General features: G+C 40.9%; 2 protein-coding genes across 3 annotated transcripts in view; one reads left to right on the top strand and one right to left on the bottom strand.

Annotated features, from left to right (window-relative positions):
* Positions 1-520: 520 nt before the first annotated feature.
* ccdc80l2 (coiled-coil domain containing 80 like 2) lies at positions 521-20,491 on the bottom strand. The gene is made up of 12 exons (XM_047372801.1): positions 19,889-20,491; positions 19,724-19,812; positions 17,505-17,678; positions 17,263-17,414; positions 7,470-7,772; positions 7,149-7,383; positions 6,877-7,033; positions 4,869-5,005; positions 4,328-4,479; positions 4,094-4,197; positions 1,359-1,439; positions 521-1,227 (listed from the first exon to the last, which is right to left on the bottom strand). The coding sequence occupies exons 1-12, from the start codon at positions 20,190-20,192 to the stop codon at positions 893-895; spliced, it is 2,223 nt and encodes a 740-aa protein (XP_047228757.1). The 5' UTR covers positions 20,193-20,491; the 3' UTR covers positions 521-892.
* Positions 20,492-23,976: 3,485 nt separating this feature from the next.
* Positions 23,977-24,674, top strand: part of LOC124872573 (NAD(P) transhydrogenase, mitochondrial-like) — a 42,005-nt gene continuing 41,307 nt past the window's right edge. The window contains exon 1 of one of the 2 annotated variants that reach the window (XM_047372741.1): positions 23,977-24,106. The gene's annotated coding sequence lies outside the window, so the exon portion shown is untranslated. Of the gene's footprint in view, positions 24,117-24,674 lie in introns of both variants that reach the window. The other variant, XM_047372742.1, reaches the window with a different exon arrangement.

The raw sequence follows: 24,674 nt of genomic DNA, 5'->3' as shown, positions 1-24,674 counted from the left end.
ACACTTGTACTGGAAAAACTTCAACTGGCTTATTACGAGGTCCAGGTGGCCACTTTATCATCTTGTCTGAGGTGTCTGTTCACCCTGTAATGTCTCTTTTTTTCTTTTAGTTCCTCTGCTTTTTTTTTTGTAAGACAACAAGCTTTGACTGAACTGTTTTAATGACTTTAGGGTAAATCAAATCCTGAACTGCCAAATAAAAGTTGTGAGAGCTGCATACATAATGCTGCATTTTGGTGATCAAAAAGGATTTTCTTAAAAAACAGATGCTTGGGCAAGAACTAAAGAGGTGCCCGATTATTGAAGTAAAATGGACAGCATTGCAATTCTTCAACATGATATTCTCTTCATTTGCTTTGCAAAATGAATTTTTTTGAGAAAGATTTGGACAGAAGTGTTGGCAAAAATGACTGTCCCCTCCCCAGCCTTGCATGAACCAGAGCAAAACCAGTTTGCAAGAACAGATGGAGGTTATGCAGATGTTTGTCATTTCTTTTGTCAAAAAAAACTACTTCTTCCGTTTTTTGTTTTTTTTTGTCTTAAGTCTTTATTTTTTCATTTCTTATATATAATTACCTGGTATCTTGCTGTTGGATCCATCTTAATTTATCATGGTTTTATAAGATGCATTTAAAAAGTCCTGATTAGGTTTGCTTGCAATTGTAGGTTAAAAACTCATTAGTCGTTTGAGTAGGTTAACAGTCTCTTTAGATCAGACATTTTCTCAGGATATGGGACTAAATAGTGTGTGGACCAGATGGTCTTTTTAGCATGAATCCTCATCTATTCATCTAAGACTAAGCATTGTTTCCATCATAATCTGCTTGGGATACATATGATGCTTTTCATGAGCCCTGAAGATGTTTGTGTTCATAGGTTCAATATGATCTCATTAGTCCTCTGATTGGTGATAGAAGTATGTCCCCTCAGCCCCGTCTTCATCATATCCAGGATAATGTCCTGCTTCGCTGCCTCCTCTTCCTACGTCCTCGGGGCACAGGATCCCCACGCTCATCTGGAGGTTTGCCTCCTGGATACGAAGCTCCATAGAGTCCACCAGGTCATAGATGTTGTCCAGGGACCACATGGGTGATGGGAACCATGCCTTGACATCACCATCCTTCCCCACAACCAGCATGCTAAAGTAATCCTTACTGATTTCCAGCTGCTCTTTCAGGTTGTTGACCACATCACGAGATAGTGGTTCGACTTCGCTCTGACTGCGACCTGGAGCACAAATGATTGAGTGAATGCCTTTAATTGTGAAAATGATGATGAAATAAAGAATTTACAACTTTTCTAACCTGATACAATTTATTTATAATGTTTATGGATCATGCAAAACTAGAAAGTATTACCATTTATGGGAAATAGCTCAACAGTTCCCGAAGCTTTTTGTCCATTTCCGGTTAACTTTAACAGGGCAAAATGACGGATTCCTGTGAAAATACCAAAGATCTGAGCTTTAGCAGTGAAAAGATTTTTAAAAACTGATGCAGGTTGTAGTTCCTTAATAAGTGATTCTCATGCAGGTCTGATGTCCAAATGCACCCTGTGCTTTAAATACGAGAAATTTTGTGCACCAACATTAACCTGTTATTATCTGCATTAGATAGGGGTTAGAACAGGAGGTTTGCGTTCCGGAGGGGACACAAGGGGCCAGGTTCATATCCCACAGATTGCCACTCTGGCTCCCTGAGCAAGACCCTTAGCCCCCAGAATGCTCAATGGGTGCTAGAGAATTTAAGTACACCCTTTCATCAAACTTTTTGACAGGTGGGTGGGACTTCCGGTGAGGGCGGGATTTCCGGTGGGCGCCATATGGGCGCCATGTGGTTGCCATGTGGGCAGGAGGTCACGTGGTCAAGCAGGGGGGTGTGTCCAAGGGGGCGTAACAGTGGATGCTGATTGGTTGTCGTCATTAGGGGCGATACCTTAAATGAGTCGATTAAAACACAGGGGTGTGTTTAAGGGTGTTACGGGGAAGGCCTTAAATGAGCCAATTAAAACACACAGGGGTGTGTTTAAGGGTGTTATTAATAATCTGTATGTTTTTTCAGGCGTTAATACATCTAAAAAACAAAAAAAAGACATGCATCCTTTTATATTTTAAAGGTATAATCAACTTAATGTTGACCTATCACATTAAATCCTAATAAAGGAACTGTGTAACCTGACAGAATTGTAAGTTAATTTTGCTTTACAGCAGGACCTATTTGTTGAATATATGAGCCAGTCTAAATCCGTTCAAAATAGAAAAGACCTAAAAAAGGAAATAAAAAAATTGTGCTTCACTACATCGATGGAACGAGAAAAACCTTCAGCTTCTGCGTCAACATACTGGAAAAGCAGCTGAAATAGGTAAGACGAATATGAGATTAACAGAAAAAAAAAGAACTTCAGTATACTGTTTCCAAGTTACAAATTGACTCTAGCAATGATGTGTTTGTTTTTGAATCATGAGAGACTCCATTTTAGGAAAAAGGAATGATAATTTTAGTTACCTGTAGCTTTTCTAAAACATTTACTTTTTCATCTTAGAGTTACAGGGTTACAGTTATTCTATATCCAACTGTTAGGGGCGATGTCAGGAAGGGGCAGTTACGTCTGTTCATTAGATAACCATATCACCTTTGAACTCAAGAAGGGTTTTGGTCTTAAAAACATAGTCTTTGCAGTTGAGATAACACTGTCATGTTCTGGTATAAATACTGTGTGTAAATGTTGTTCGGGGGCTCTGTTTCATTGGCTAACCTCAGTGTCAGGATCTTCAAATGCTGAATGTCTTTGAACCATAACACTTGTTACATTGAAAATACCAGTACTGACAAGAAAAAATGTCGGTAAATATTTCAGGAAACCCGGAAATTGTGGCTTCTACTTCTGATAATTCACAAAAGCACAATGACATCTTTAAACGTAAGTAAGTAAGTAAGTATTCATTTTTAAGAAATCATTAAATGCATGTGAATGTTCTCAAATTTTGTTTATATATATTGTTTATATATATATATATATATATATATTTGTTTCTTTGTCATAGAACCCACCGCTGATGACCTTGATGATTTCATCTTGACACAATCAGATTATGGTAAGTAAATGTTAAATGCAATAAAATATATATATATATATATATATATTATAGTTAACCCTTGACAATGTTTCAATTTATAGATTTGATGAGAGAGGTAAACGCATGTCTTTTTTTTTGTTTTTTAGATGTATTAACGCCTGAAAAAACATACAGATTATTAATAACACCCTTAAACACACCCCTGTGTGTTTTAATTGGCTCATTTAAGGCCTTCCCCGTAACACCCTTAAACACACCCCTGTGTTATAATTGACTCATTTAAGGTATTGCCCCTAATGACGACAACCAATCAGCATCCACTGTTACGCCCCCTTGGACACACCACCTGCTTGACCACGTGACCTCCTGCCCACATGGCAACCACATGGCGCCCATATGGCGCCCACCGGAAATCCCGCCCTCACCGGAAGTCCCACCCACCTGTCAAAAAGTTTGATGAAAGGGTGTACTTAAATTCTCTGGTGCTGCACAATGGCAGCCCACTCCTCCCTATAAGGGATGGGTTAAATGCAAAGGACAAATTTCATTGTAATGTACATGTGCAATGGTGATTATTATTCTGCTGTTCAACTATATTTTCAGGTCAGACAGACAGTAAAGAGATGATACAATGTCCCTGCTTGGTATACTTTGAATCTGCAGACACAGGCAGCTGCAACTGCTGTTTCTTTTGCTCTGTACCACATCACACTTGTCTGCAACCCTGCATTACTCGTAACAGTTTATACTGGTCACAGGTTCAATGCTACCTCCCAAGGTGGATCAGAAGCCTCATACTGGTCAGTCGAATTTAATCCCCCATTCTCTGCTGGCTTGTTTCAGTTGATCAAAGCATAATAAACACGTGTAGATCGTGGATTAAACGGATGATCTGAAAGGGACTGTCTTTTTCTGGCTGTGTTGGTCCTGATCAATCAGAGTAAAAGCTGAACTCAGCCAAAATATTTCTATAATGCACCAAAAATGACAAAGCAGACAACAAACAGTTAAATTTACCCAGCTGACATTCCTGGCCACTGAGAGCAGAAATCTGCTGCTGGAAAGAGTAGTCATCCTCTGAGGGAGCAGAAATCAGCAGCAGCCTCCGCTTTGACATAAACCTTGGACACAAACCCGATGATTAAATTCTATAACATGAACAAATATGTGATATAAAATCTCTTTAAAAGTTTCTCAAAATTAATTTCTAAAGAGTCTGCAGATGGTGCTTTTGCATGCCTGAATGGCTACCTGAGCAGTGAGTTCTCAACCACAGGTGCTACTTTATCTTTCGAGCACACAGGAGGGCGTTTTCTTTCTTTCTCTTTCTCTGAGTTCCTGGAAGGAAAGTTGTCGACGTACTCGAACAGAGCTTGGCTTGATGGAGGAGCCTCAAAAACTCTCTGAAGGGAAGATGGGGGCAAGTTAAAGAAAGTCCTGTTTAGTTCATTTGGATTTTATTAACACTGACTTTAATCTTAATGTTGCTTTAAAATACTGTGGCAAGATCCAAAACCTTAAAAGAAGAAAACAAAACAAAACTCAGATTAAAAACATTTTACTATTTATTTTTATTTCCTAGGCATTTTCAATTTCTAACTAGTTAACAGGTTTTCCTGAATAAAAAAAAATGCAAACATTGATTCCTGTTCTTGCCTTAGCAACTTTAATGGATAAGGTCATTTAGCAGTATAAATGTTAAGATTTGTAGGAGTAGAGGTGAAAATAAGACAACGTGACTGTCAAACAGAGAAGAAGAAGGTGAAGACGCTTGAGTGAGACATTCTCCTACTTTGGGCTTGATGTCGTAATCTGTGACTGTCATTGAGAAGAGGTCAGAGGAGGACAGGCCGAGCTCTGCTCTTAACAGAGGGATCAGACGGAAGTCAAAGACTTGCTCTGATTGAGGATTGAGAGGACGCTCAGTCTCTGAAACACATACAGAAAAGACACAATATCACAGCCAAACAATAAAACAATGTGTCCCAAATCCAAACAAGTGGGGTGTCACATTAAAATATTCTACAAAGACCACATCAGGCTGTTGAGATAGATTTGAACTTTGTGCAGTAGTAGCAGGGATCTCATTAAGTTTTGGAGTTCTTTGCAAAGAGGTACAATGACGTGTTAAGTTCAGAGTTATGAATAAATAATATAATAATATAAATATTTGACTGTAGCATTTAGTTTTATATTAATTTGTCCTTCTTTAGGTCAATAAAAACAGACACAGGGCTAAGATAAAACTAAAGCTGAAACACTGGCTTGAAAAAAATAACTATATTTAGTTGGATGAATAATACCAGGCCAAATGAGATGGGTTTTGTGTCCCAAGGATGACCACATTTTAGGCTAAAAGGCCACTCAATGAACAAAAGGTAATTTCTCCAAAAGCATCATAAAAAGCTAGATTGTAGTTTGCAAATGCACACAGGGACATTTTATTTTTATGAGGCAAATTCTGCAGTCTGATAAAACTAAAAGTTAAATGTTTGGCTGTATTGATCATATTTACATTTGTAAGAAAAATGAGTACGTTTGCAAGCCTCAGAACACCATCACAATTGTACAGATGCTGTATCCAGCATCATGTTGTATGTTTTGTTTTTTGGGAGGGTTGCTGTAGGAGGGACTGGTGCACATCAGAAAATAGATGGCATTATGAGGAAAGAAGATTAGGTAGAAATATTGAAGCAACATCTTAAGACATCAGACAGGAAGTCAAAACTTGGGCATTAACTGGTTTCCAAATTGAGAATGACCCTAAACATACCATCAATACTTGGGGTAAAGCTTTCACACATCACACGCTGTGCTGAGAATAATGGATTCTAGGTCCAGATAGTTGTCTAGATAGTTCTTTTCACTCTTGTCTAAATCAAAGGTAGTCCAAAAACATTTTTTATATGTCTCGAAATGTGTTTTAAATATTCCCTACTTCAAATAGGCCTACTGTATCAAGTGGAATTCCTTGAAAAACAGTGAAAGACTTTGGTGTACACAAGGAGTCCACTGCTCTTTGCTTACAGTAGACATGCTGGTTGCGTGTGCAGAAGCCATGTGGTGAACAGCTGCGACCGAGTTTTGTGGTTACATCATTTTGTGGAGTTTGTTTCTTTTCTGATTCAATGCCTTTAGTTTTAACTGTTTTTGGTGTTTGTAGAAATGGTTTCTATTAGCTTTTAGCCAATATTGTATTATTTCTGTGTATACCACATGTGTTTATGTTTAACTAATGGAACTTGCAGTAAAGAAAGTAGAAGAAAACAAAAGTTAAATTCTGCCCCAGTACTGGGGATTGGGCTTAAGAGGCCAAATCAAGTTTTTTCTTGTTATTTATGCAGACAGTGGTTAAAAAAAAATCAGAATTTGAAATTAAGCTTATGTTTTAAATCATTGTTAGTATAAGCTCGAACAGAATTATTTTAGTGAATACATATTTAATCCGCATAAACTGAGTCTTGTATTTCCTACTATTTTTACAGCTAATGTTTCTACTCTGAAGTTGTGTCCTTAGTTTTCTCTATAATTTGTTTTAAAGACACCAGAATGACACACAGCTTTTATTTCTGGTACTTACACTATTTGTTAGTCTACTGCTTTGTGTAGAAAGCGATGTACGTCATGTCATGCATTTCTAAAAATACATAATACTCCTCTTTTGACTGAGGTTATTAATGGTATGGCTTTTTCCTATTTTAAAAATATTTTCAGAGAACTTGAGAGATAAACTCAGATATGGAACTATAACTAAATGATTTAAAAAAGTTCAAGATGTTTATGCAATACAAACTTCCTACCGAGCTGCTGGTGCTGCACAGAGATTGTGGCGTCACTTCCTTCTCCTATAGTGGTCACCACAGTTATCTTCCTGATGGCGAGTTCACAGTGTTGCTTCTTGTTCTCCTCAGTCTGCTGAATGTACAGAGCTGCATCTCTGCTGGGCGTCGAGATCAGCTTGTGCACAAAAAGTAGGAACATTTGTCGGCAAAGGGTTAAAATAAAGAAGCCAATCAGCAATAATGCAAGGTTAAGACGGTTAGGGTCATATTTGAAGTAAGAAAGTTCTTACCATCAACCTTCTAGACCCTCTAATACTCTCTAAAAATGTCCCCAGAGCTGTTTTATCCTCTTCACTAACTTCTCTGTTAGTTTTTTTTCCTTTCCCATTCTTCCCTTTATTCCGTTTGCCCTTTTTCTTAGCCTTTTCTTTATTCTCTGTGTCAGCATTTATATTAGTTTTTTCTTTATTTTTGCTGTTTTGTCCTCCAGCTCTTTTCTTTCCTTCGTCTGTAGGGGAGGGAGGCCTGTAATGCAAGAGAAATGGCACGTGCATCCAGCATTTTAATGCTACCGTGTCCTTAGTAAAGCGTGACATTTTAACAGACATTACCTGTTTTTCTCCACTTTCTCATCACTTTTTGAAACTGACTGGACTCCACTGGACACTTTAGAGGTTTCCCAGTCATTACCGTTTGATGCCTTTCCTTTTGCGGATCCAGGAGGTTTCTTACGAATCACAAACCTCGACCTGCCATTCAGTATGTCCTGGATCTTACTCATCAGTGCAGCTTTTTTGTCCAATGGTTGCCTTTGTGAAGCCACGGTCAGATTTCTTGCCCTCTGAGGGGTCAGCACCGTCTTCTTCATCATCTTTTTTCTTTTCACTACAACCTTCTTTTTTGTGGTTTTACATCTACAACAAAATCATAGTTAAAAGAATACAATTAAGGTGCATGGTCACAGATGACCAAAATATTAAGAAACAACCAAAACATCTCTCATTTTTATAAATGTTATATGGGTCCAATTTATTATTTGTAATTATATAATGCATTTCAGTGAGAAATTGGTAAGAAATTGGTTGGAAATTCACTACATTATATCTTAAAATCAAATATAGTTTATTGGTTTATTTCTAATCTGGCTAGAAGTTAAAATAGAAAATAACAAAATAAATAAACTGTATTACAACTCAATGTTAATCGCCAATATAGAGTAGGAAATGGTTTACAACTATTGATTTATACCCCAGTTTGTTATGTTGGGTTTGGTTTGATACCCTCATGCAGACAACAGTTACGGACACCAAAGATAAGTTTAAACAGTTTATTGCATACAAGTGAAGGAATGAATGGTTCTTCTGGATTCACAGGAGAAATCCAGGATGGTGCTGAGGAGGAGAGTTAAGTTGTAAGTATGATAAGTTGGAGAGATGGTGGTGAGAGAAGGTGGAAAGGTGAGTAGACCCAGGTAGATGGTGGTGAGTGATTGAGGGGTCCTGACAGCATGAACCAGGGAAGCACCCAGAAGAGCTATCACGACCAGAGACAGAGTACCCAAATTCAGCCAAACACAAAGTGATAAGTTAAAAGGTTTATTCAGAAACTCAGGATCAGAGAGCAGGAGAACAGCAGTCAGCTTCCAGGAACCACTGAGAACAGAGAGACAAGTTAGTGGCTGAATAAACCTCAGGATTTGCAAGGAGTTGAATAAAGCCACTAACTTTCTCAGTCTGGGGATGAGGCACAGAATCCAGAGGAGGAAGTGATCCAGACAGTTAATGAGGAAGCGTCCAACAGACTGAAGTCTGCAGCTCCACAGGTGTGTGGCATGACAGTGATTGCGGAGCAGCGCAGCAGCAGACAGGTGAAGCAGATGAGTGGACACCACATAGGGCTTGATCCGGGACACGTGGAAGGTAAGGTGAACTTTCATGGCACAAGGCGGACGTAAATGAACAGCCACAGGATTGATGATCTTGGATATGGGAAAGGGTCCCACAAAACGAGGTGCCAGCTTACAGGAGTCAACCAGAAGCGGGAGGTCCTTGGTGGACAGCCAAACCCTCTGTCCCACCTGGTAGCTTGGAGCAGGGATTCTCCATTGATTTGCTGTACGTGCCTGCACCTCCGACATTCTGATCATAGACCTTCTTGCCTTCCTCTAGATGCGCTGACATCTTAGGGCCACGGCCTGAGCAGAAAGAACCTAAGCTTCTTTCTCCTGGACTGTGAACAAGGGTGGCTGAAAACCAAACACAACTTGGAAAGGGGATAACCCCGTGGCACTAGCCGGGAGGGTGTTGACAGCATATTCGACCCAGGGTAAATTTTGAGACCATTTAGTTGCGTCTGACTCACATAGTGCGCGAAGTTTTGTCTCCACCTCCTGGTTGGCCCTCTCAGTCTGTCCATCCGACTGTGGGTGAAATCCTGAAGACAAACTAACAGTAATCCCCAGCAAGGAACAAAACTCTTTCCAGAAACGTGACACAAACTGGGGCCCTCTGTCTGAGACAATGTCTGTGGGTATGCCATGAAGGCGAAAAACCTCACGTGCCAGAATGTCCCCCATTTCCTTGGCTGAAGGCAGCTTCTTGAGAGGAACTAGGTGAACCATCTTTGAAAATCTGTCGATGACAGTTAACAAAGCTGTGAAGCCATTAGAAACTGGCAAACCTGTGACGAAGTCCAGGGCTATGTGTGACCAGGGACGAGGAGGAATAGGTAGGGGATGCAAGAGTCCAGCAGGAGGGCGACGAGAAGACTTGGCTTGGGAACATTGAGTACATACCGTGACGTAATCTGTGACATCTTTCACAAGAGATGGCCACCAAAACTGTGTCCGGACCATCTGCAACGTCCTGCTGATACCAGTATGATAGAACAGACGTGAATTATGGCATGAATTAAGTACCTTGGGTACGAGGCGCTCCAGGACAAAACACCAGTCAGGTGGGCATGTAGTTGGAATAGGGAGGTCTTTGGTGGCATCTCTAACCTCTCCCTCCAACTCCAACATGGTGACAGAGAGTCTCACTGATTCCTGAAGAATAAATTCATCCTCCCCAGAGGCCTGTGACTCGGAGGGTTCCTGTATTCTGGACAGGGCATCCGGTTTGCCATTTTTGACTCCAGGTCTGAAAGACAGAGAGAAATTGAATCTTCCAAAAAATAAAGCCCACCTTGCCTGCCTGGGATTAGGGCGCTTCGCTGATCTCAGGTACTCCAGGTTCTTATGATCTGTTCATACAAGAAACGGTTCCTTAGCCCCCTCTAGCCAATGCCTGCACTCCTCGAGAGCCAACCTGACTGCCAACAAAAGCAGTGTTCATAAGTGGTAGAGGGTATCGGTTCTTTATGGTGATGTCGTTTAAACCCCTGTAGTCAATAAATGGTCTCAAGGAACCATCCTTCTTTTCCACAAAGAAGAAGCCTGCCCCTGCTGGAGAACAAGAAGGTCTGATAATACCAGCTTTTAGTGACTCATCAACATACTTCCTCGTGGCTTGGTTCTCTGGGCCTGACAATGAATACAACTGACCCCTAGGGGTAGAAGTGCCTGGTAGGAGCTCAATGGCGCAGTCATAGGGTCTATGAGGTGGAAGTGCTGTGGCCCTGGACTTGTTGAAAACCTCCTTAAACGCATGATATTCGGGGGGTACCTTAGACAGATCGGGGGATGTCTCCTCAATGTCATTCTCCGGAATAATATCTGTAGAGGCAGAAGACAGACAAGTGGCCGAGCAGGACTTAGCCCAGCCCAATATCTCTTTGGCTTGCCAGTCAATGTGGGGGTTGTGCTTTTGTAACCAGGAGGCCCCTAAAACAATGGGTACTTTAGGCGAGTTGATGATCCTGAATGTGACTTCGTCCTGATGATTGCCCTACAGTGTGAGTCTTATTACCTCTGTTTTGTAGTGTGAACTGTTGATACTATGACCATCCAATGCCAGAATATTACAGGTGTCAGACGTGGGAAGGAGCTTGATGTCATGGTCCCTGGCAAACGACTCATCCATAAACTCTGTGTCCGCCCCTGAGTCAAAGAACACTGACACCTGATGAGAAGTGGAAGACACTTGAATGGTTGGAGGAAATGAGCATGAGGAAACAGTTGACTTCGGCTCAGTAGAGTTCTCCTCACCTCTACTGAGCCTGGGCTTTTAACAGACACTTGAAGGCAACATGACCCTGTCCACCACAATAAAAACACTTGTTATTCTTCCTTCATCGATCGCGCTCCCCCGCAGAAATCTTTGAACAACCCAACTGCATGGGCTTCGGGTCACAATGGTGATCAGAAGGGGGTGGAAGACCTTTGGGTTCAAGGTGGGGAACAGGACTATGAGCTGAAGAAGGTTTAACCCCCCTATGAAGCCTCTCCCTCCTCTTTTCTGTGAGCCGCAAATCGATGCGGGTTGCCAGGTCCTCATGTTGGTGAAGGGAGACCAGGTAGTCCCGGGTACCCCGTTCATCCTTGATATTCTCATTAAGACCTTGCATGAAAGCATCCATTTTAGCATACTCGTTCCAAGAACTGTCTGCTGCCAATGAATGAAAGTCAATGATATAAGATGTGATGCTTCTCTCTCCCTGTTTAATGGAGAGTAAACCTCTGGCAGCTTCACAACTAGGAAGAACTGGATCAAAAACACTGATGAGCTCCTTGGAGAATGCAGAATAAGAAGCACACGTGACCAAACCATTTTGCCACTCAGCAGTGCCCCATTGCTTAGCCTTTTCAGAAAGCAGTGAAATAACAAACGCCACCTTAGAGCGCTCAGAAGGGAACGAAAATGGCTGAAGCTCAAAATGAATCGCACAATGAGTAAGAAAGGCACGGCACTGGTCAGGATCTCCCTTAAACAACTCAGGAGGCGTGAGTCTAGGCTCTCTTATCACAGCGGAAAGATCAGGAACTCTGGATAAAACTGGCTGTGAGGGCACTGGCGTGGAGGCAGGAGTCATGGAGCACAGCATAGAAATGATTTCCCTCGTGCCGGAATCTAGATGGGCAATAGAATGATCAACATTAGTGCGCCACTGCTGTGCTAACTATGGGTCCATCTTTTGGCCAGATTTTACTATCACGACCAGAGACAGAGAACCCAAATTCAGCCAAACACAAAGTGATAAGTTAAAAGGTTTATTCAGGATCAGAAAGCAGGAGAACAGCAGTCAGCTTCCAGGAACCACTGAGGACAGAGAGACTAGTTAGTGACTGAATAAAACTCAGGATTTGCAAAGAGTTAGATAAAGCCACTAACTTTCACAGTCTGGGGATGAGGTACAGAATCCAAAGGAGGATGTGATCCAGACAGTTAATGAAACAGACTGAAGTCGGATTGCCGACTGATCCAAATCCTCAGGGGAATCAGCTGAAGCTGTGACAGGAACACAGAGAGCTGTGATTGTCCACTTGACAATAATTTCAGGCAGACTTGAGAGCCATGCGGGCTCAGGCTGAATAAACCAGTGGTTAGGCTGAGGCGTAAATCCAGGGACAGAAACAGGGTCGAATTCCAGGGCTAGAGGCGTCAGACAAGGGACTGGCAGAGGCAGAAAACCAGAGGCAGAAAACAGAGTCGAAATCCAGAAATCCAATCTGTTAGACAAGGAGCAGGCAGGCAGGAAAAATCCGTGAGGCAAGGCAAGGTCAGAGAACAAGATCAGTCAGGAACGAACGCTGGATAACTACTCACAAATGTTTTCAAACATCTGGCACTGTCTGCCTGTCAGATGGCTGTATATAACTGCAGCTCCACATGTGTGTGGCATGATGGTGATTGCGCAGCAGCACAGCAGCAGATGAGTTGATTGCATGAGTGAGAGCAGAGCAGGCAGACGGGCCAGAATCATAACAAGAGCGGTGAGGAGATTCACAGAGAGCAAGGAGGCATACCACTGGAATCCAGGTACAGGTATCCAAGTACAGAGGATGAACTGATAACTGGTTTCCTGCAAGGACAGCAAAAAGGTAAACACAGGAACACCAAGGAATTCAGCAGTAGTAGGCCTGATTCCAACTTATGGAACAAAACAATGTGGCATCTGCCTCAGTGAATCTGCTTCTATAGCTTCTCCAGATTGGGCTTGACAGGCTCCAGCTGAAAGGACACGCCTGCTGGTCACACCCTGCATTCAGAGGGGGTAGTCACACACACACACACACACACACACACTCTTGTTTTGCTATATGTAGTGAGGACCATCTGTTGACTCCCATTGACTTACATTGATTTTCAGTCATTTTCAACCCTTTCTTTGCCCTAACCCTGACAATAACCCTAAACCTAACCATTACCAGTGCTTACCTAACCCTAACCTTAACCTAAAGTCAATTAACACCTTCGTCCTAAACCTAACCGTTAGCAAAATAGGTCGTGAGGACCAGTAAATGTCCTCACTTTGGTACAAATGGTCCTCGATTTGATGGTGAAATCGGGAAAATGGTTCTCACTGTGATGCCAAGACAGGAACACACAAACACACACACACACACACACACAAATTCAGAGATGAAATCAGGATCCAAGATGAATAAACGGGAAAGCCAAGTGCGGTCCTCAGGACCATATCCCTTTCAGTCCACAAGGTATAGGTGACCGAAGCCACTGTGCTGAGCATCAGCAATTTGATGGACAGTGATGACCATGAATGATCTCGGTGGGTTGATAGGACTTGGCCGGGGGACACAGGGAGCTGGAAAGCCCTGGCTTGATTTGACAGACATAAAAGGTGGGATGGACACGAAGGTGGGACAGAACTTTAAGGCAGACAGTGGACAGAGAGATAATGGAGTCTATGCAGTCAGGGAAGAGTTTTTTGAAGCATCATTTTAATGGAAAGTCCTTAGCTGAAAGCAAATCTTTTAATCAGGAGAGTAGGTGGGAACAGGAGTGTATTTCTTGTCTGATATTCTTGTTTTGGGCTGATGCTCTTTGTAAAAAGGTTTTGCTCTTGTTTAGATTTTTTGACAGCGGTGTAGATGGGTTCTAAAAGATGGAAGAGTGCAATCAGAAAATGAAGATGGATGGAGAGATGGCTGGTATCCAATAGAAGCTTCGAATGGAGACAAACCGGAGGTCGCTGAGATATGAGAATTATAGGCATAATTCACCCAGGTAAAATGTTGGCACCAGGTAACTGGGCTGGATGAGCACACACACCGGAGTGTGTTTTCCAACTCCTGGTTCATGGATTCACATTGATCATGAGAAGCCAGAGGTGGATTGGGATTTAGCACTGAGAGGTGAGCAGAAGTCTTTCTAGACTTGAGCAATGAACTGGGGACCTTGACCTGATAGAACCTCTGTGGGGATGCCATGGAACCTGAAACTATGGTGTATAATTAGCTTGGCTGTTTCTGCAGCAGATGAAAATTTGAAGAGAAAACTAAATGGCAAGGCATGGAAAAACATTCTATAACATTTTCTGATTTGTTTTTGAAGGTGGGAAGACGGGTGACAAAATCTGTTTTAATGTTCAACTAAGGGTGGCTGGGAATGGAGAGAGGCCGAAGGAGACTTGAAGGAAGGTGATAGGAGCTTTTATTTCTGGCGCAGATGTTACTGGCTGATATGAATCCCTGCACATCCGACTGTACGACTAACTCCAGGGTTACAAGAAAAACAAGACCTGTGAGGCCAAAGGATTACCTGAGAACGGATGGTAGATGGGATGTAGAGGCGACCCAGTGCACCCCCTCCAGAATCTGGTTTGTTCTAGAGCACACATTGATTGGACAAGGCTCTTCATACCAGTTACTGATGGTATACTGATACAAGTAAAGACTCCCTCAGTCAAAGATACATTTTTACGACCGTGTGCATGCACGATGTATCATACAATAAATTGCTCGGCTGGAAAAAGTCTTCACATCGAACAGTTATACAGGTCCTTCTCAAAATATTAGCATATTGTGATAAAGTTCATTATTTTCCATAATGTCATGATGAAAATTTAACATTCATATATTTTAGATTCATTGCACATTAACTGAAATATTTCAGGTCTTTTATTGTCTTAATAAGGATGATTTTGGCATCCAGCTCATGAAAACCCAAAATTCCTATCTCACAAAATTAGCATATCATTAAAAGGGTCTCTAAACGAGCTATGAACCTAATCATCTGAATCAACGAGTTAACTCTAAACACCTGCAAAACATTCCTGAGGCCTTTAAAACTCCCAGCCTGGTTCATCACTCAAAACCCCAATCATGGGTAAGACTGCCGACCTGACTGCTGTCCAGAAGGCCTCTATTGACACCCTCAAGCAAGAGGGTAAGACACAGAAAGACATTTCTGAACGAATAGGCTGTTCCCAGGGTGCTGTATCAAGGCACCTCAGTGGGAAGTCTGTGGGAAGGAAAAAGTGTGGCAGAAAACGCTGCACAACGAGAAGAGGTGACCGTACCCTGAGGAAGATTGTGGAGAAGGGCCGATTCCAGACCTTGGGGGACCTGCGGAAGCAGTGGACTGAGTCTGGAGTAGAAACATCCAGAGCCACCATGCACAGGCGTGTGCAGGAAATGGGCTACAGGTGCCGCATTCCCCAGGTCAAGCCACTTTTGAACCAGAAACAGCGGCAGAAGCGCCTGACCTGGGCTACAGAGAAGCAGCACTGGACTGTTGCTCAATGGTTCAAAGTACTTTTTTCGGATGAAAGCAAATTCTGCATGTCATTCGGAAATCAAGGCGCCAGAGTCTGGAGGAAGACTGGGGAGAAGGAAATGCCAAAATGCCAGAAGTCCAGTGTCAAGTACCCACAGTCAGTGATGGTCTGGGGTGCCGTGGCAGCTGCTGGTGTTGGTCCACTGTGTTTTATCAAGGGCCAGGGTCAATGCAGCTAGCTATCAGGAGATTTTGGAGCACTTCATGCTTCCATCTGCTGAAAAGCTTTATGGAGATGAAGATTTCATTTTTCAGCACGACCTGGCACCTGCTCACAGTGCCAAAACCACTGGTAAATGGTTTACTGACCATGGTATCACTGTGCTCATTTGGCCTGCCAACTCTCCTGACCTGAACCCCATAGAGAATCTGTGGGATATTGTGAAGAGAACGTTGAGAGACTCAAGACCCAACACTCTGGATGAGCTAAAGGCCGCTATTGAAGCATCCTGGGCCTCCATAAGACCTCATCAGTGCCACAGGCTGATTGCCTCCATGCCACGCCGCATTGAAGCAGTCATTTCTGCAAAAGGATTCCCAACCAAGTATTGAGTGCATAACTGTACATGATTATTTGAAGGTTGACGTTTTTTGTATTATAAACACTTTTCTTTTATTGGTCGGATGAAATATGCTAATTTTGTGAGATAGGAATTTTGGGTTTTCATGAGCTGTATGCCAAAATCATCCATATTAAGACAATAAAAGACCTGAAATATTTCAGTTAGTGTGCAATGAATCTAAAATATATGAATGTTAAATTTTCATCATGACATTATGGAAAATAATGAACTTTATTACAATATGCTAATATTTTGAGAAGGACCTGTATATGTGACACATTGCTCGGAGCAACCAGTTGTGAGGATGCCCAGTGTCACTGCTACTGTCTGCGCCACACTGACAGGTGTATTGCCCTTTTTTGTCCCTAGTTTAATGCCTATATATACCACCTTCTTTTCTATTCTTCTTTCAAAGCTACAGGGCCAATTAGCTCTTCCTCCTTGTCCGATGTCGCCATGGCAGAAAGTGTGGGAAATGTAGGAATTTGTCACAAAACATGTAGGAAAATGGTACCCTCGACTGTGCAATCTCAAACATCTGCGGACAGCGCTCGGACATTCCGCACTGCTCACAGTATGCCCGACTCTGGGAGCCAGAGCCCTTATACTTATAGGTATATCTAACAGATAAAATACATACAAATAATTAGATAAATAGTCAAATAATATCATAGATTGATTTTATAAATCATTTCAAATAAAAAAAGTGTTTTCCGTTTTATAAATAAATTAAAATGCTTTAGATTTAGTCAGCAATGTAATAAATTCTCCATTTGTTTGTTTCTAATTGTAATGTATTAATTATCTATGTAATTAATGATTTGTTTGTATTAAATTGTGGATTACATAACTCATGCAATATCTGTCTTCTTTACAAGTTGTTTTTTGTCCTCATTTGTGATTGTATTATGCAGACAACTGTAGCTAGAATTATTTCAGTGCTAATAATTTATGACAGAAAAAAATTTTCAGGGATTATCACATTTATAGGAACTGATCATGTTATAAAGCTTTGCTAAAATAAAAATCTAAAATCCCATTTGTAGAATGACACAATAGGTACTTTCAGTGTTTCTTTATGACATATTTTACATCCATGTCTGGTTAGAAAACCTTTCAAAAGCTTTTAATTTTCTCACTAAACCAGAAGTGTACACTGAAACCTTAGGGTTGATCCTTTTCTGGTCATCTTCTCCAGTTTCCTCAATGGAAACTGATCAATGAGCTCCAAAATTGCCTCAACACGGACGGGATAAGGAAAGCGGTCACTGACCTGGAGGTTCTTCTTCATGATCAGCATGGTGAAGGTTTGCTCCTGAAAATTTTGGTATTAAGGAAAACGTGAAGGTGAAATTGATACAGAAACAAAAACAGCAAAAGAAGATCTGTTGGTAGAGAGCTTTACTTGACTGGATAGCTCCAGGTAATGAAGCAGTTTGGTAACTGTTTCAGGATCCAGGTTCTCCACTGTTGCATCTCCTTGAAAAGTTGTTTTCTGGATGCGACCCTCCATCATGGCATTCTGGATGACGGTTATGATGAAAGTGTCTCTTTCTGCCAAACGGCAGTTCAGCCCTTTCTGACAAAGACAGAGGAGAAAAACAAAAGCTAAACAAAGAGTGCCAATGTTATTTGCAAAGGCTTTAAACGATGACTGATTTCATATCCTTTGCGTTCAAAGAATCGGACTTTCTTCTAAACATTTAAAGTGGCTTTGATCAGTAGTTCTTGAGACTTTCTGGACTTTGGCTTTGTTTTCGCTCTAGTCTTTGTACTATACCATAGCAGCAGATGTGCAGTCTGGTCTAAAGACATGAGGAATGTTGGATGATTAAAGCAGATGTGTCAGGCTTTTAGAAAAGCTAGCTAAAGCAAATTAACAGGATCTTAGTATCATGTCTGTGAGAAAACTAGGAAACACCTCACACAGGAGCTAAGAAATGCATTTTTTTTTAGTTGACCGCTAGTCAACTAACAGCTCCTTAAGAATCACATTGTTCATGTTAAATTAAATGAATAAATAAATTGAATAAGGTGTATTTTGTGTTTGTCAAACTGTGCTATTCTTGGTATTTGTTTTTCTAAAGAAAAGAGACTAAATCCCATCTTTGTGACAGGGACAGTAATGAAGTGCATAAAGATCAAATCCAAATTTCTTCATTCCCAATGTCTCTGTTACAACACAACACTGGTTAATCTATTTAGTTAAGGAATCTATTTGTATCTAAATCACTTGTATAGTATGTTATGTGATTTATTGAACAATTTAATGTTTCCCTGAAAATGGAGACTGAAAATGAGCACATAATATTCTCTCTCTTTACATTCAAAATCCCACATTTTCTCTGCTTATTTTCATAGAAAGGCTTTAGGACATTTTACCCAAGATCACTTGCACATATGAGAAGGACCTCCTCCTTGGAAGAAAAATATGAAAAAATACAAGATGATTTTTGCACAAAACTGTATAAAGCTGTGATCATTAAACATTTTTTGTCATAAAATAAAAAATGTCAGAATTCAGTAAATTTATATAGCGCCAATTCACAGCAACTATCATATGGCACCCTACAAGACAAACTGATCCAGTTTTTGTACAAATATACTGTATACAATGAAATCAGGTCAGTAATAAACAGATTCCAATTGAACTACATACAGTTTTTAATGTCAATATGTAAGCCCTTCTGTAAGAGTTAGAGAACCTGGGTTTACTTATATTATATGTAAAACCCACAGATTTCATCAGATTTTTGATTTTACACAAATCCCTGCTCTTGAGCAAGCATGTGGCGTCAGTGGATGGTTGATTGCATCGTACCATTTACAGGGGAAAAACATTATCCAGCTCAGCTCTGCCACCACCGCTCAGCCGATCCAAATGCCGGTGACCCCACATCCAACAAGAGGACACAACTCCCCCACCCCACACGCTTCAGCCCCTCCACGCCACACTCTAGCCCGCTGCCTCGATCCCCCCCCGTACACAACAGCCAGCAGAGCAGCACACCGCCAGCCACCCCAGTGCAGGAACAGTGGCATGCTCCACAGCCCCACCAACCCGACCGCCAACCACAGCCCGCCGCCTGGCCAAGGACCAGAGCCACAGAAGGAACCACTGGAGGAAGGTCACCACAGCTCGCCAAGGACCGGGCACCCCGCTGACCCCACATCTAACCCCGGAGGTGCCCCTGGATGCGGGCCACCCACCCTTCCTTCACGGTACACCCTGCTGCACCAAGCAGACCAGCCGTGCATAATTGTTTTAATTTAAATATGTTTTGTCTTAAATGCTGCATTAGTTTTACACCAGATGTAACAGGATACACATTAACCAGAAAGTTTCTCGTCAGTCCAGAGAATATTTCTGAGGCATAATGCTTTGCTCCTTGTAAAATTTACCCTTCAAAAACACTTTCATAATTCAACAATGGGGCTATTGGTCTGATGATCTGGAACCACTATACAACATAGTTCAAGTGTACGGTTGCAAAACTGCTTTGGATTTAACTTGTAAGATCTTGTATAAGATTGCCTAAGTTTGCACAAAGGTTGCCTAAGTACCAGCAGTTGTATTTGTACCAGTTTGAAAACCTTTTTATTTTTAATACATTGGCACATTACCTGATACATGTCTTCAAGCTGCTTTTCCATCATCCGTAGGTAGTTATCATTATGTGACGAAGCGGTTATCACCCACAGCCGCTTCTTACCTGGAAGGAACATTGGAGTTGAATAAGGTGTAAGTATGCAAATGGATATATCCGTTGATCAGTTAACTTTTCCTGCCTGCAAAGTCAGCCAGGAAATCCAGCTCAGGAGCCAAGTTGGATGATCCTCTGTTGTCTTCATGTTCTCTGTCCTCTTCCAGACCAAGTCCATATTCCACTCCAGCAGGGAGATCTGAATAATCTCCCCAGTCTCTCACATTAGGGTCCAAACCAGGCTTACTTCCAGGAGTGCCTGGCCAGGCTTTGATCAAACCTGTGCAGCTGAGGCTCCACAAAGCTACTAACAACACCAGGTGGTGTGAGGTATAGAGATGCAGCATTTTTACTGATATGACTGAAAATGAGTCGCCACTGCTCCTCATAAAATCTCATCTGGGATAAAAATCTGCAGTTCTTGTGCTGTTTTCATCAGTGCTTGCTCTTGTAAAACAGGGCTGCCTCCAAAACAGAGTGGAAGAACCTCCCAGTCCTACAAAATTATTACCAAAAAACACAAAAACATTGAGTTAATACATTTTCATACTTTGAACTCCAAACTTTAAAGCCCCTTTCAGCATTGCAGAGTTTTGCGTGATGAAAAAAAAAAGAAAAGCGAATCAAACATGAAATCTGGAAAGTAAAAAGACAGCTAAAACTGCTGTGATACTATCTCCTCTCACCAGTCCAGAGACTGACTCGTTCAAAGACACACTCCTGTTTCACATTATAGCCCAGCCTTGTTAACAGGAAACTCCTGGAATTTTGGGCCACTTCAAAGACTTTTCTTGCAGAGAAAAAAAAACTCTCAAGCTGACTCCCATTCTCTGTTATAGTCATGCATGCACACGTTATCTGTGTCTGAACATTAAGCTTTTCTGTTTATTTGCATCAATATTTGGCAACACATACAGAGGTACTGCTCCAGTCAATATGTCAAACACGTTTGTTGTTACATAACTAAAGTTAGGAATTTGGTTAGAGTGAAGGCAACTGGCCTGAAACTTGTTTAATCAAATGACCAGATCTTCCCCTGCGGGATGTTCATTGGAAACTGATCCAGAGAATACACACGGCATCCCTGCAAGGCTAGAAAAATATCTCTATCACTTGTGAGGATAATTAAACACAAAAGTAATGCTTATCTGTTAAACATGTTTCACTACTTTAATTTTCAATACAGAAAATGTGCAGATTGTTTTGTGTGTTAAAGGAATAAAACTGAGAAAAGAAGCTAAGAAAAGAGACCAGAGAAAGGAAAGAAATGGGAAGTTCAGTTGTCGGCCATTTGTCCGTAATGGTGACAGAAAAGGGAATGACAGTAAGGCTATAAATATCTCTAGATGGTGAATATGAGACAAATGCAATTAAAAACACTGATTGTGAAAAAACTTGCTCAAAACATGCTAGCCTTTTAGAATTTAGGAGAAAATAAATATGTTTTTAACAGTTGCTCCCAACATATGCATTTATCACTTAACTCCAGCTGGAGAGACCTGGTGAAATGCAAACAAGATTGGTAGGCAACTTGGGGTTAAGTGGCAAATCAACATGTAGCAGCAGGAACTCACAACTTTCGGTTTGAAAGACAACTACTGTTCCCACTGAACCACAGTCACCTGTGGTGTTATTGACCTTTTCAGGGGCAAAACAAGGAGTAATTGTCAAGCCAATGGATGTTTAACCTAATGTGCATGTTCTGAGGAGTGATCTACTGATCTTCTGGTTTGATGAAACACTATATTTATCCTTACTAAGCAGAAAGTGCTAATTTACTCTAGTTCTCCTTTGTGACATTTAATCATTCATAAATATTTATTCATTTTATTTGTTTCAGTCTCAACGTTGTTTGAAACACCAGCTAGCAAGACATGCATGGACCAATTGAAAGACAACTCTTAAGAGGTAAAGGTACCAAATTTTAAATGTGATGAAAACACTTCCCATCATAAATAATCCTGTGGCTACCCCTTGAAGTTTCTAAATCTATTCATATTTTAAAATTGGTTAACTTAAAAAAACAAGCAAAGTTGGTTTGTTTGGATTAGCTATCTGCAGATGAAATGTTTGAATAAGAAGCAGGAACAGCAACCATGCATTCCTCCCCCTGAGCCTGATAAAGAGAACCAGGTTATCAGTATGTGTATATAAAAGAATATCATAGTTAATCCAGGCCTACTGTTCTGCAAGTCTTAAATGTGCCAGAACTCAAACACAACCAAAGTTTGCTCTGCATAAACTTATTAAACCAGGCTTATTTTACATATGAGGGACGAGACTGTGATGCATTAAAAACAGCCAGAAGAAAACAACAGCATGGGTTCAGGAACACCTGTGAAAGCCATTTTCTAAAAACATACATTAGTATTATCATATTGTCTGTGCATGATCTCAAAGAAACGGAAAACTGATGTGTGATACAGACTTGAAACATTAAAATCATTCACAAATGTATGAATATGACAAAACATTTCCCAAAAAGGAAGATGTTTCTTTTTCAGAACATACATAACACACTGATCCTTATGCCACTTATTTTGCCTATATTCAAACAGATGATTTTGCAACACACTAGTAAAAATGCCCTGAAATTTGCATCTAATGCCCCAATCAAACTAAGAATGAATTCATATTTTCAAAAAATCATCACCACAAAAGTGAAAACATGGGTTTCCTGTTCATAAAATCATGTGAAAAATTAGAACAAATTATGAAACCTTGAATTTAGTTTCATGTTACCCTTCATACAGGAGGACACCTTTAAAAATGTGTTGTGACCTACAGTAGAGTTTAGCAGCAAATAACCCATCTTTTCTTGGTTCTAAAATGTATCATATGTCAGACATTGAACTTCATGTTTGGCACATATTTTGTAGAAGTGTGCCACTTTTGGCAGGAAGAAGGTCCAAAGAGTTGAGAAAGGGGACTGGACAAGGTTTGCCCGAGACACCGGTTTTGACTGTAGATGGTTATTGTTATTTTTTGGGGGTTTGTGTGGTGCAGATGTACAAAATTAAATAAAAAGGCTTTGCCTTTTCTTGGAAGGTACTGTATCTTCAGGATGTGAATGATTTGCAACATTGATGGAATGATGTCCAGCCATCTGTCTGTGACCCAAACTGGGCTATGTAGCAAAATAATGATGTGAAACTCACAAGCAAGTCAAGCTCTGAATGCATAAAAGAGAAGATTTTCGAGTGGTCTAGGTAAAATTTAAATCTGAATAAGTGATGTGGCCTCACCTTAAACAGGTCATTTATGATTAAAATCCTTCCAAATTGGCTTAAATAAAACAATTGTGCAAAGTAGAGGGGTCAAATGTTCTCCACAGTGAGCAAAAGATTCATTGCCAGTAATTGCTGCCAAGTATGACACAGCAAGTTATTAAGTTTAACGTGAATATCACACAGGTCAGGCTGGTGTTGGTTGCTTTTTTTCTGTTAATTTATAAAACTGTCACTTGAAAACTTTCTTTCATATTTACTCAGGTCATTTTTGACTGATATCGAACATTATTTGATGATCTGAAACCTGTAGGAGGATACTTTTTCACATCTATGTACATGTTCGTTTTATCAAACATGTGCGTAATGGGCAGATGGTTCCCACTTCTCAGATGACTAAAAACATGTTCAATTAAATTAAATTCAATTCAGTTTTATTTATATAGCGCCCATTCACAGCACATGTTGTCTCAAGGCACTTCACAACAGTCAGGTACATACATTCCAATTAATCCCAACCATAGAACAGTGCAGTCGGAGTTAGGACATGTTATGTCCTTCATTTGCTTTTAAACCTATGTAAAGTGGAAATAAGGCATGTTGAAACACGTGTCCTACAGTTTGTGGAAGTAGTAGAGCGACACACAGTGGAGGTATACGGACTTGCACCCTCAGTACTGAATTATTACGGGACCTGTATTATTTGACATATAAGTAATTCGATTATTTTGAGTAATGTGTTCACTTTGGAGTTTCTTTATACTCTTTTATGTCTTTGTATCTATTTCGTGTAACCTTGCCTATACTGACATTTACGGAAAAGCATGCTTCATAAAAGATTTTTCCGCCTAGGTTAAATCAAACTTAAATTTAATTAAACACCAATTCAATAATCAGTGAATTGCTTTTAAAATATAATGAACTTCAATACACAAGAAACGGCAGGCCATATATTTTTTCTGTGCCCCGTCACTGACCGCGATACAAACACGCCAGTGTTTCCCGCAGTTCAGCGGACTCCTTCCGGGTCGACGGAAAGTCGGCTGTGCTGCACAGAGACCGGACTGTCTGCAAAGGTCAGTGAAGGTATTCGTCATTAACCTCACTAGTCCCACTTTGCATTTGTTTCGTTTCGGGTTCTTTCGAGTGCGCCGAGATCTTGTTTTGACTCACTCATCGCCCACAGCTATGAAACTTGTGGATTGTTTTATGAATTGTTTTTTATTTTTTTTCCTACGCCACTCAGCGCGCCAGCCGGTTAGCTAGCTTGTGTTAGCGTCTCTGTTCTGCAGAGAGAGAGAGAGCGCGGACAAAAAGAAAGCAGTGGAGTCAGCATGGATGTGTGGCTCCCAGTCTCACAGAGGAACCCCAGTGGGAACTGAGCTGACTAAAACACATTAAAAATCACACCGGTTCTGTTGATGACAAGGTTATAAAACAGTGCTGTTGAGCGGACGTCCATGATTTGAATCCGTATCATTGTTATTGTTAGCTTGCTTGGATTTAAAGGTTAACGGGCAGCTGTTAGCCATGTCTCTGCAATCAGACTTATTCTGCATATTCAGCTAGATTTTGCATCTAGGTGTAGAAAAAGTACAGGTTGCATTTAAACATGATGGTCTTTTTTATAAATCTACTATAAAT

This window comes from Girardinichthys multiradiatus, chromosome 8 (genome assembly GCF_021462225.1).
Source record: "Girardinichthys multiradiatus isolate DD_20200921_A chromosome 8, DD_fGirMul_XY1, whole genome shotgun sequence".
In the NCBI taxonomy this organism is placed as follows: Eukaryota; Metazoa; Chordata; class Actinopteri; order Cyprinodontiformes; family Goodeidae; genus Girardinichthys; species Girardinichthys multiradiatus.
Note: the sequence above shows the minus strand (reverse complement) of the source record. Positions and strands in the feature narration are given on the sequence as shown.

What these genes read in the sequence shown, in the direction of transcription:
- ccdc80l2 (XM_047372801.1), bottom strand. Translation starts at nt 20,192, where the DNA reads ATGAGGAGCAGTGGCGACTCATTTTCAGTCATATCAGTAAAAATGCTG. An exon ending in ACCTGGAGCTATCCAGTCAA is followed by an intron (nt 17,415 to 17,504) that starts GTAAAGCTCTCT and finishes CAAAATTTTCAG; the next exon opens with GAGCAAACCTTCACCATGCT. An exon ending in TGAGCTATTTCCCATAAATG is followed by an intron (nt 1,228 to 1,358) that starts GTAATACTTTCT and finishes TTTGTGCTCCAG; the next exon opens with GTCGCAGTCAGAGCGAAGTC.